We start from the raw sequence: 14,082 nt of genomic DNA on the forward strand, positions 1-14,082 counted from the left end.
CCCTGCACAGAGCTAAAGGTCATGGCAGGGAAAATATAATCTTATGGTGTGTATGCCTATCCGAATTATAACTTTTGAACCACTGAAGATATTTTATTAAACATTGCCAAAGTTTGTCATATGACATTGCCAAGCCCAGCTTTAGGATAAAGGTCACAGCAAGAGTAAATGTAATACTTTGACTTGATTCCTTCTCCAGAGTATAATGTTTGAACCTTTGATGACATTTTAATGAAACTTTAGCAAATTATATGACTTGTATAGACATTGAATGTGTAGCATTCTTAAGTTATGCCCTCAGCCTGAAGGTGAATGTCACAGCGAAGAGAAAATGTTCAGTTTAATACTTTAACTAGTTAAGAGACAGTGTGTAACATACCTTAGCTGTGCTTTCGCCTCAAGGTCAGCATCACAGCAAGGAAGGAAAAATATAAATCAGTGACCTTTATACATGTATGGGTATAACTTTTCAACCACAGAAGATCTTTTAATAAAACGTTTGCCTGACTTCACATTTTCTTGTGTTTAGTCATACCTCTTACCTTAAGGTCAGATCATAACAAGGGATAATATAAGTCACTGGCCTGTTTTCCCATTGGTCTGTCACATTATAACCCCTTCATATATTTTTATGAAACTTTACCAATGTTTTCACCTTTTCATTTACCGCTCCTGAGTGGCCTAAGTGGTTAGAGCGTCTGCTTCAGATACAGGAGGTCACAGGTTTGAACCCTGGCAGAGTAATACCAAAGACTTATAAAAATGGTACTCACAGCTGCCTCGCTAAGCACTCAGCATTAAGAGATTCGTGTTAAGACTAGTCAGCCTGGTGTCAGAATAATGTGACTGGGTGGGACATCATGCTACATGTCTGCAGCATGATGGCCCAGTGCTAGACATCACTATAAACTGCCACACTGCAGACATCTTAATGATATGACTAAAAAATTACTTTTTTTAAATTTATTTATTTATCTAGACCCCCTCTGTTTCATTCTTGGATCTGCCCCTGTATCACGGAACTGAAAGGTTTTGCATTACTAGCACATCTGTTGATTGAAATCATCCCCCACCCCCATGTTAATTGAACATGTTCTAGTTTCTAAATAAATGTAAATGATGAACCTGATTTGGTGTAAGTGTTGCTGAGATAGGGTCGGGATGATCTGTCGTCGGTCTGTTCCCACCTATGAAATGTTTACTGCAGATATATGTCCATCTTGTGATTTTGTCAGTAATAAAAGTTCCCCTTCCACAAGCACGCATCCAATGCCCGCACTTCTCGAGACTTATTTCTGTTTTGGAAATGGAATCCAAAATACACAAGTAATATGTTCTTGATCTGAATATCTACTATCGCTGTTACAAAATCCAAAACAACAATATCTTGAAGCACCGCGATTTTTTCACTTTTCAGGGATAGATGCAATCTCTTCAGTGTGTTCCGCCATTTATATTGTAGTACAAAAACCGGTTTATTTGTCCTACATTCTGTAGCTGAGTCTGCGAGCTATAAATAGGCATGCTATTGTTAGCACTTAACTGTGTCAGTCTATCTCTGCTTAAATAGGTTTCTTTGTTTCACTGGCCCTGCAGCCTGAAGGTAACAAACCTCCACTGGGCTAGAGTGACTACAATTGACACTATATTTAACAGGGATTGCTGATGTAGAATTCAAGCTTGAATACAAGTGTAACCCTGTCATATCCAGGCATTAATTACATTTATAATGAGAATTAGATAGAAATGTATCTAATCATCCAAGACATAGATAACTTAATACCGCCTGAAACAATTAAATATGGCACTATAATATAAGTCTATATTTCTTGTACAAATGGTTTTTCTTTTTAATGTTTTTTTTTCTTCAAATTTGTTGGGTTTTTTTTTATTTATAATTACATCTTTGTTTTTCAGGAATGATTTCAGTAATCTTGTTGCTGAGGAATATCTCAAGTTTTTTGACTTTACAAATGACACACTTGATGTTGCCCTGCGAAAGTTTCTTAAGCAGTTCTCTCTCATTGGAGAGACACAGGAGAGAGAAAGAGTACTGGCACACTTCTCCCGACACTACATGCAAAATAACCCAGGATCATTTAATTCAGAAGGTATGTAGAGAAATATTGAGTGCATACAGTGTTAGGTCAAAAGTGAGTAGCCACTTACTGCCGATGTCATAGGAGGAAAATGAGCATCATTCCTATTTCTAAATGATCCCCTTGCATAAAGTATGGTATTTAGATAACTAATACATAGCATTCGAAACCTCAAGTCGTATTACGTTTTAATACCTGTTGCATATGGAGTAATAAGGTCCTGATTGATTGAGATAGACCCAAATGTCACAACAGCATGAATGTCATAAGCCTAGATTTCTTTTCATGTAGCCTTTTTCTTTTCAAGCTAGGATTTAATTGTCTACCTTACATTTTCAAAAATATTGAGGTGTCGGGTCTGTGATGGCTGGATTAAGGATTCATTTTTTTAATGAATTTTTGACCATTTTGTTCTGTTAATATTGGCCAGACTTATAATCTGGAAAGTAAAAATTTAGAAATTCTTTTTGCAAATTCTAGCTATAGATATTCATCAGAAATGATGTTCTTGTCAGAATCAATGTTTCCCTCCTCTTCGATTTAATTTCCAGTGCCAGTGTTGGTAATGCACTCATAAACAATGTAGAAATATTTTTGAATGGTGAGTTTGCACTGTACAGACCTAAGTTCTTCTGTTGCCATTCTTTATCAGATTATCTCTCAACAAAAACTTGTGCACTTTGCCTAGAACAATTTAAGTTTCATCATGAAAAATTACATTTAACCACTGACTTTTGCTGTCAGTTGTGCCTCTCTCTACATAACGAAAGATATGACGCACAATTCTGGTGTGAAATTGTAGTTGGATATGTTTCAGTACATCTCGTGAATCCTGAAATCTTTAATTTGAAGGTGCTTCTTCAAAACAAGAACCCTGATGGACATGTTAAAATTTACAATTGGGTCCTTCTGAGATTCTCTGGGGCTATCAAATATTGTGATATACATGATAAGAAAGTATATGATCTTCCTTTATATTCCTTATTTTTGGTTTTCCATTTGTCTCTCATTAGGTGCGGGGGCCCCGAGTGGCCGAGTGGTCTATAGCGCTCATCGTTACGGATCACTGCCATCTCACCTCTGTCTGCGGCGGTTCGAGTCTAAGATTCAGCCAATGTGGGCATGTGAGAAAGCTTGCCAGTAGCTTCTCGTGGGTCGGTGGTTCTTTCCGGGGTTTTCCGGGTTCTTCCTCCACCATTAATACTGGCCGCCATGTATAGCCTATCGTGCTGAAAAATGGCGTTAAACCCCACAACAACAACAACAACTCATTAGGTGCGCCCCCTTTTGTGAAATGTAGAATGCATTATTCGAATAATTTGATATACTTTTCTGCCACTAAAATCTTTGTCAGCTAACTGACGACTTCTTACTGTCAAGTCCTTACGATGAAGTGTCATGTTTTGCTTACGTCAGCAGGGAAGACTAAAAATAGCACTTGCTGCAAATGTACAGTTTGAGACATTTGATATATTAATTACCATACAAACAAAAATCAAGCTTACGTCCATGTCATGACCATTTGAAGTATATTTTGGTAATGTCGTTCCCTTTTCTTACTCAGATGGCTACATACTTTTGAACTGGCACTGTATATTTACATTTTGTAAATTTGTACTTGTAATTTTTTTCCTTTTGTTCCTCTCAAAGTTGGGTTATGCTGTACAGACAGTAATGTATCATTTTTATGCATTTAAATGTTTTCTACCAACATATAATAATACAGAGATTTGATCTAATATTTTGTACAATTCAGGATGGATTAAGCTGAATTTTCTTGACACTTTTTACATTAATACCTGTAGCTTGATATAATACTAGTAGTGTTTATTTTTGAAATCCATACATTTGTTTTATTTAAATTCTGTTGATTAAAATAAAGGCTGACTTGAGCAGGATTCAAAATGAGGGCTGCATGATTCAAGGTAGATGCACTATCAATCTTACAATCTGGTTTCCAGACCCCAAAATAGAACCAGGTATCAGTTGCAAGCAGTGCAAATACAAAATCTAGATGGAAAAATAAGAACAAGAATTATTCTTAATAGTAAGTGCCTAACTAAAATAAACACCATATAGCTAAATGTGGCCGATCTTATCACTCATTGTAACAGTGTAAGCCTTACTTTGAATCTCTTAGGAAATTTACTTCTTGTACTGTGCCAATAAATGTGCCCAAGTTCTTTAGAAAATTGAAATAAATGGGTTTGCCAGTTCCAGGTTAAGTTACTTGAGTAGGGCTACACTAATGGCATTTATCAAGGAAGTACTTGCTGGGTTAATTGAACCAGGTCTTGTTCTCTATCAGATTGCATTAGTCTAGTTTCCTAGTGATATCAGACAGACATTACAGTCATAATTACTCTAAATACTGCCCTCATTAAGCTTACAGTCAGCCATAACAGATAGATGATTATCTAAAACGTTGGTGCAGTGCGTCAGTGTAATTTGCAAACTTTGTTTTGGTATAAAGATACAAATTAACCTTTCTAAAGATGTAATTGAATATAGTGAATTTTTGCCCATTTTGGGCTCAAAATTTAGTTGGTCACAACCTCCTAAAGAGAAATTTGATATTAGAATATTTCAGCTCAGTGCCCATTCTGGACAGAAGTTTTGGTACCAATTATGGCTAAACTAGGGAAGTGACATGGGATAGGTTAAGTACAATATATTTGGTTATTTCAAGGGAAACTTTGCTGTTTTATAGTGTAAAGAAAAATATTAATTCATGATGTAATCAATTTATTATGAAACCAAACTTTTACCTAGATAAGTGTCACCAATCCCAGGCATGATTTCTTCATCATTGTCTGTTATTGTATCAGACTTTATACTGTAGTTCTTTGTACAAATGCCAGTAACATGTCACCACAAAAATAAATGTAATAAATTTCCTTATTTCAATATTGTTGACAGTTTATGTCAACCATTGCTTGATTCCTCTTTTGTAAGTTTCAGTTTCACATTTCCATTTCATAAAATGTTCCTTGTGCTTTAATTGTTTTATTACTGCACTGTTTATTCTGTAAAAGATTGGTGTAGACTTGATCTGCTTAGCTTAATGAGCATGCACTGTTTTGGGGCACATTTCTATCTTTACTGGTCAAAGACCAGAAGAGCTTATGTTATGGGTCTTTGTCCAGTATTTGGCATCTGTCATCCAATAGCAGTTGAGTTGTTTGTTATTGCTACTCCTCCTATACAACTTGGAGGAAATTCATGAAACTCGGCATACAGAGATCTACTTGGTCTTAAATGAACATGGTACCTCCATCAAAAGGATTGTCATCTTGAAAACAAAGTGAGTGCTGCTTTTACAGGCCAAGGGCTTATGGGACCATATGCAGTAGTAGAAAACTGGCACACTGTAGATGGGTACCCAGCGATTTATTTTATTACCTGGGGTTATTATCAAGGGGCGTGTACCCATTCACAGCTCTAGATGCTAGTCCAACCTCCAACATGGCCACCACAGTTACCACATTGAAGATCCTTTTAGTATTACTACTAATGCAGTCAAGAACATGGGGAGAAGTTTATGTAGACAGCATCCTTATGACTCAGATTGTTGGCCAACTGCTCTTGCTTTTGGCTTTAAAATACTCTGAGCCAGGTATGTGATATCAGATATACTTGGTTTTCGTATTGATGATGTCACAAACCTTTTCCTATCAATTTTGAGTTTTTGAAATAGCAGGTTTTATTATTGTAGACCTGGTGTTTGAATAACAGCGATTCATTCCCTTGTCAGTATGAATTTATTTACTGATGTGGGTAGCAATTAAACCTACAATATATCAAACAAACATTCAAGTACAAATACAAACAAGAATTACTATAGAGACAATACAGTAGTCCCCATCTTGAACAGCCCCCCTGACCAGCAGCCACCTGCTTCTTACAGCCAGAATCTCTTGGCACCAACGAGTTTGTGTACAAAAGTACCCCTCAAGAACGGCCACCCCTATAACATGACCAGTGGCCAGCATATTAGTACAAAAATGTAAAATGTTCCCCTCACAAGCAGCCACTTTTTATTTCAAATCTGTCCAGAACCAATAATTCATATCCTGAGGTAAGGTAAGTAATCAGATTATCTCTTTCATCGATACATGTCTCCCGATGTCAAATTTCTGTTACTGAAAGAGGTGTTGACTAAAGTACATATAACACTAAGATTAATATTATATTATTGTCTGTAAAAGCCAACATTTACAGGAAATGGGCTCAATAATGTTATGATAGAGTTTTGGCTTCACACATCTGCCGAATTCTTTTCTTTGATGATTACAACCAGATGTATTTGTCAAGATCATAGCGGGTCAGCATAGGCTAAAAATAGATTTTGTGCATTAATATGCTCACAGATAAATTAACCTTGAACAAAACAGGGTACCAAACAAAGACCGAAAAATCACTTGACAAAACATTTATCGCTTCCTTTATGAAGAAGGCATTTCATCCACTCTACAAAAGTATCGTCTGCATAATTAAATCACATACAGTTAGCAATTTCTGAATAAATCATCACCAAACATTAACATGTTTTCATGTAAACAGAGACATATTATTTTAGAAGAAAATAGGTTATTTTATTCAATCACATTGGGTGAGATGGAGAGGGGGGATTTGCCAAATAATTTTATGTAGAAAAGACTCGAATAAAACAATTTTATGTTGAAAAGACTCAAACAACGTCATAACCAATAAGGAGGTTATTCAGCAACAATGGGAAAATGGAGAAAATGGAAAGAGAATTATGTATGTACCAAGATTTAAATGACTTGTAGTATTTAACTTATAATTCTTATGAAATATATATATATATATATATATATATATATATATATATATATATATATATATATATATATATATAGTCAAACCCACTTATCTCGACCTTGGTTATCTCGACAACCCGCTTATGTCGAGCGTTTTGGTCCAGTCCCGAAAAAAATCTTCTTTGTTATGCTATTTTTTACCCGCTTATCTCGACCTCTGTTAAGTCGATAACCTGGTTATGTCGGGCATAAGTTTCGGTCCGAAGTAACATGTGGACCCGCTTAATTCGACGAAATGCAACTTTTTAACGTCAATCTCACAGAAATTGTACAAGAAATAGTCAGCAAAAGCGATCGATTTGTAGAAAATATGAAGTAATATCAGTCTGCTTTTGTTTACTCCGGTGCTGATCTGTAACGAACGATTCAAAAGCACTTACGTTTTCATACATATGCTCGGCACCGTCGACACTTGCCACAAACAATTTCATTTTTTTAATGCATTCAGCCATTTCACTGTAGCTTGGGATAGTGATAGGCTGATCATCATCATCATCATCATCATCTTGCTTGCATGATTGTATCTGCTTCATTGTCACCGATTGGATTATTTCCTCATCAGTAAGTTCACCATAGGCATTGGCATCATCATCCATGTGAACATAATTAGAAAATTCATCCCGAGCAATGCCTATGGAGTCCGCAATCTCATCAGCCATCGCTTCAAGACCTATTTCTGATTGAGGCTCTTTAATTTCTTGTGCAATTAAACACTGCTGGTGAAATTCTTCATCAGAAATTTCCGGAAAAATACAATGGAACCAGCAGTTTTGAATGGTTTTCGGCGATACACTGTTCCAAGCTGCACGGGCATACATGATGGCGTCTAGCAGAGTTGGTTTATAGGATCGCTTTTCCTCATTTGCACTCACAGTCAATGTACATGTACATGTACATGTATTTTCAAAAACATTTATTGATCTTTATCTGCGAGATACTGTCATATATTAACCTGGATATAATACAATCTTGGTTATTTTGCACCTAACACCGCGTTATGCGTGAATGGCGGGTGCCTGAAAGCAATCGGTGGATGTTTCTCTCTCACTCTCTCGTTTGTGATTTTCTTTGATCCATTTTTCAATCTGATAACATATTCAAACCTCTGAGTACAACCAAACATGATTTGTTTTTCAATATTCACATCAATTATAAAAATGCGTCGTGTGTTATCTGACATAAGTGATGCACACTACAGTAATGGATGCATACGCTACATGTGATATATGGAGTTCATAGATATATTTTTTCTTTAATAAATTACTTATGATGATAAAAAAGGAATAAATGATAACAACACCAGGTTAGTTCATTTCATTTTATTATCAATTAAGCGTTTTGTTTATTTTATTGTAACATGCAGTGGGAGGGGATTCCAGTAAACACCAGCAAGAGACAGGAGTAATGCTCAAGGACATTTTTAAAATTACCGGTTTTTATGAACCCGGATATCTCGGGACCCGGTTATGTCGACGATTTTTTTACACCCCCGACGTAATCGAGATAACCGGGTTTGACTGTATATATATATATATATTAGTTTTAAAATTTAATTGTAATATAGTTCTAACAAAGTTTATTCAGTTGTGATCGGCACAAAATTATTGATCGCTATGGACTTTTACAATGGCAGTTTGGCATTAGACTGGGTCATAAAAGTTGATATTGGAGGGATCTATGAGTGCAGGGGAAATCATTGTACATTTGCATGAACAAGCAGTCACACACATGTTCGTTTATCTCCCATAAGGATGTCCATGTATGAATGGGATAAAGGAGTAACATAATTTTTTATATGTATATTTTATTCTTAACTTTACATGTAAAATTTAACTAAAATGAATCTGAGTTGACAGCCACATTTCTGCTGTTGTTTACGTGTATGAAGGAGGCTTTTTATTTGGGAAAAATAGGTATTTTTATTATGTAAAAATTGTAATGTAAGACACGATATACTGTACATAAGATATATACGAAGTTACATGATTACCTCCAATTTATTGCACTTGTGTGCCCTTTTTTTTCATGCCTATGTTTTCCCAGGTTTTGTTTATAAATGACATTGTCACGTCTCTGTTTATGTTTTTAATACATCTTCCCAACAGCGGGTGCTTTCTCTGTTACATCATAGCATGCTACAGAAACAAGTTGATGTATGTTATTGAATTTGCTCTGAAGCACTTCTCGAGGAATTCATACAATAATCTTCATTGCAAACTTCGTTGACACTTATCTGTGTGATTTGTACTTCAGTTTTACAGCTCTCTCTTCTGATAGACTGTGTTAAGAGAAAGGAGGATAGGGCGGGGTTAGTAATGCTTGCCAACATGCAGTTTGCATGTTAATGAACAGTTTATTTCACTCACTCCACTATCTAGTCACTTATATATACATGCTATGTGAGATGATCTCTACAAATGTATTATACTACACATAGTAATGCAGTCTGTAACAGTGTTGACATACAATGGCAAGACAACACATACAACAGATGTAACCTTTATGCCCTAAATAACACTGGCTACATCGTACACCACCCAAAGGTTGAGTGTACCTTGTTATGGTATTGTCCCTCCATCTGTCACATTTTATAAAATATGGAAAAAAATGAGCTTTTAAAATTACTAGCATGTTTTGTTCTTGTACTTACAGTAAGAAAGCAACTATTGGATTTTGTTTAAATGTCAATGGTCAAAGCATGTTTGATAAGAAAATAAATGGTTTCAGCAAAGGAAGTTGACTTCAAAATTGCAGACATTGACCAAAAGTAAAGGTGATTTGAAAACTATGTCAATAATCTTAAACATGCCATATAAGTGCCTAGGAAAACTATTAAAAACTGGGATGGGCACATAATGTACCACTCATAATATTCCTCTTAATAACTACGATTGCTCAGAAATCACATCAAACATATCCTAATACAGTTTAGTGCAAACGCTATTTACTGATGTGGATGACGTGCATTTTGCGGGTTTCATCTCTTTAGCTATTTTGGATTGATTTCTAGACCTTATAGGTCAGTTTGCTATCTTCATTCATTACTTTTTCTTGTAAACAGCTTAGTGCAATAACCTTTCAGCACACCCTGATGCAGTTTAAGGTGATCACTGTTTCCTCAACATGCCTTTTGCAGAATTTATCTCTTCTTTGCCCTTTCGGAAAGCAATATGGGCCTTGTCAATCACTTATAGACCTTCACATCAGAAGTTGGAGTCCCAGCATAGCTTGGGAATTTTTCTGCATAATCTTGTATTTGGTGTGCTTTGCCAGAGAGGCAAATGTACTCATTTAGATTATTAACTTCGCTTTACATTTGTTTCAGTGTATGTCCTTTGTTACTTTTTTTCTCCATAATGTCACTGAAAAACTTAGCTGTTCACTTTACCAGCAAAGACTGTTTATCTGGATATGGTTATTGAAAAACAGCCCATTTCATATTACAGTTAATTAGTACATATTCATAAAACAGTTAATTAATACATATTCATATTACATTTAATTAGTACATATTCATATTACATTTAATTAGTACATATTCATATTACAGTTAATTAGTACATATTCATATTACAGTTAATTAGGACATATTCATATTACATTTAATTAGTACATATTCATATTACAGTAAATTAGTACATATTCATATTACATTTAATTAGTACATATTCATATTACAGTTAATTAGTACATATTCATATTACAGTTAATTAGTACATATATTACAGTTAATTAGTACATATTCATATTACAGTTAATTAGGACATATTCATATTACATTTAATTAGTACATATTCATATTACATTTAATTAGTACATATTCATATTACAGTTAATTAGTACATATTCATATTACAGTTAATTAGGACATATTCATATTACATTTAATTAGTACATATTCATATTACAGTTAATTAGTACATATTCATATTACATTTAATTAGTACATATTCATATCACATTTAATTAGTACATATTCATATTACAGTTAATTAGGACATATTCATATTACATTTAATTAGTACATATTCATATTACAGTTAATTAGTACATATTCATATTACATTTAATTAGTACATATTCATATCACATTTAATTAGTACATATTCATATTACAGTTAATTAGTACAAACAGATAACTGTTGGGAATTCATGACCATGTAACTTCACTAATTGCCAGTGATAGTGACCCCAGGCTGACTACAATTATATGTTTGTAACCCATCACACAGTTCACTTCATATATGGAGTACAATACCATTACATACACCCCATTCTCTCAGCACTACTCTTGCCCCTAGATGGATCCCTACAATCAAGAATTACCATATAGACATATTTTTAAATTTAAAAAAATTTGTCACATATTTCCTTAATGTCGTATTTATTTACTTCATGTTTCTAATATGACAACACACTTAATGTTAGCATTTAAATTCTCCTGCATCTGGCTTATGTCCTGTGGTGTGGCTATAGTGTCAGTGAAGACATAATTTTGTTAAAGTTTTTGTTCCAAACTGAAATTTTGATAATAACACACCAAGTTCACTTGTTTTTAAAAAGATTGTTGGCACATCACTACGAAACATGCACATCAACACTTGTAGCGTTGGATATTTTTGTTGAATATTGCTCAAGTTTTTTCAGAACTTTAAACATTAGGACTTACGTTAGTAATTCTTGGATTATTTGGAATTGGAATTTAATGCACAATATTGTAAGTTCCTTGTTTTACATTTTCACTTAGTATTGTAGGGAAATAAATTATTTATTGAATTTTACAAAGCTTGTTGTTTCTCACTCTTTTCTGTTACTAATTTTAAGTCTCGTGGGTCGGTGGATCTTCTGAGAATTTTCCAGAGTTCTTCCTCCACCAGTTATGCTGGCCACCATGTGTAACCTATCTTATGCTTAAAAAAAATGATGTTGAACTATACAACAACAACTTATTTTAAAGTGTTGTAATAACTTAAGTAGTTCCAGTTCCTATTAAAGTTCCCAGTCTCAGTCATATCTGTGCTGGGGATGATAAGGATAGGCTCCTTTGCCCATTTATGACCCTAATGGTTTTTTTCTTTGGACTTTCTCTAAAGGAGGAAGGAGGGGTCAGTATCAATGCCCTCTCAAAGGTCCCAATGATAATCAGCTGCATTTTTTACATTGCAAACTGAAAGACCAAATGCCAAAATTAATTTTGATCACAAATTTCAATTTTACACTAAAAATATTTCATAGCTTTAAAACCACATCTGACTTCAAACTTGGAAATGTACTTTGGCTGCTAAAATCATGACACATACTGAACAAAATAAATACGGTTAGGAAGTACTGTAGTAGACATAGCTGTGAGACAAAGTCCAGACAATGTCCTAAGGGCAAGTGAAGTTAAAACAATACTTGACACATGGGCCAACACAAATCAGAGCTGACACTAGACTACTTAACCGTTTGTGTGCTCTTTCGTTTCTGGGAAAAGCATGCTGAGCTGTTGAAACCTTGCAAGTATATTAACCAATCATATCATGTCTCTTTCACAGTCATCCAGTCAGGATAATAGTTGTTTACATATTTTGGTTTTTATGGCAAATTGGCAACCAGTGATTAAGTCAATAGAATATGCAGTTTATGACAGTAATGGACAAAAACGTCACAACAAAGTCATTGAAAGCTTTTTAACACATCAACCCCTAGAGTGTTTTGTCATTTTTGCCTGAAATTCGAGTAGGAAACACATTTTGAAAGCTATTTCTGAATAGATCCCAAAACACTAAATCCCAGGTGATCTTTCAATAACATACTGCCTAGTTGTGTTAGAAACATCGTTTTTCATTGCCTATTTGACTCGTGCTTGAGCAGAAGAGTACAAGTTGGAGTTGGGGGGGGGCTAAACGGAGCCATTATTTTTGTATTGAGACCACTCTTTATTCCAAATGCCCATCTTATCCTACTTTTTGCAAAGGTTCATCTGTCTGTTTGCAGTTCATACTGGTTTGCCTTAGATCTGAGACCAAAAAGTCTAAAATCCGGACACAAAATCAGATCCCGACCACAGGCCAATTTTGGGTAGAAAAAAGTCGGGTCCAAAAAATGAGGTTTTTCCCTCTGCATTTTGTAAAGCAACTAGACATTCCAGATTGTTTGGTATCATTGTAGAGCTACATCTGTCTACCTTTCTATAATACCACCCACTTTAGTGTATCATGCATGACCATGACACTACAGAGCTCGGCAGTAGGCCACTACCTCCTGCCACATATTGTTTATGCTGGTCAGAAAATTTGAACATTTATACAGTATCATATCATTTAAAAAAAGAAAAATATTCACCTTTGTTTATATTTCACTAATATTGTGAGAAGTTTGTATGATGAATTTTCATGAACATTTTATGAATATAATGATATAGAAATTTCATATACATTTTTAAGAAATATCTTGGTGATGCATCAGAGTACTTGAATTGTTCATGAACCAAGTTCATGATGTTTCAGGAACTTCAAAGATATTATAATTGTTCATAAAAGTTCATCAGTGTGTTCATGAACTTCCAAGTACATGATTCTTCAAAATTCTTGAAGTGTTCGTGAACTTAGTTGAGGAATGTTCATGAACATTCATGAATGTTCATGAAGTCATGAATTTGTTTTTTTAGGGGTAATCTGAAGTCTTTGCACCATAAAAAGTGCAAGCTTTCAAAGCAAATTATTAAAAACTAAATACTCACATGTAGGTCATTTAAGAAAGATTAAGTTTATCTGCTTATTATAAAATTGTGACTGATGCTGTTAGTTTGCATACATGATCAGTGGAACATGTTATGTTGTTGTTTTAATTAAATATCAGGACTTTATTAGCCAGGCATGTGGCATTGCTTTTGCTGCTTAGTTTACGTTGATGTAAGCCAACAAATCATCAGTATAAAAGCCAGATTTTCAATGGAGACAAATCCTTACATACATATTTAAGTAGCCATGACTCGTTTGTTTTCACTCACAAATCAAGATGTCAGAGCAACCAGCTAAGTGTTGTAGGATGGAACAAACCTTGCAGGATACAGTTAGTCGGATCAGTGAGCATGCACAAACCTACAATGAAGAAACAGCGGGTAGGGGTGGAATTCAGCATAGGAACATCTACTG

At 34.7% G+C, this 14,082-nt stretch overlaps 1 protein-coding gene across 8 annotated transcripts in view; it reads left to right on the top strand.

Annotated features, from left to right (window-relative positions):
* Positions 1-14,082, top strand: part of LOC149802605 (uncharacterized) — a 118,738-nt gene that overhangs the window by 50,342 nt on the left and 54,314 nt on the right. For all 8 annotated transcript variants that reach the window (XR_016420069.1, XM_089951893.1, XM_089951892.1 and 5 more), the window contains exon 2: positions 1,918-2,111. Coding sequence is in view for 7 of the 8 variants with exons in the window: in XM_089951893.1 (XP_089808019.1) it covers positions 1,918-2,111 (194 nt within the window). In the remaining variant the exon portion in view is untranslated. The remainder of the gene's footprint in view (positions 1-1,917; positions 2,112-14,082) is intronic.

This window comes from Sinohyriopsis cumingii, chromosome 3 (assembly GCF_028554795.1).
Source record: "Sinohyriopsis cumingii isolate HCF-2022 chromosome 3, ASM2855479v2, whole genome shotgun sequence".
Lineage (NCBI taxonomy): Eukaryota > Metazoa > Mollusca > Bivalvia > Unionida > Unionidae > Sinohyriopsis > Sinohyriopsis cumingii.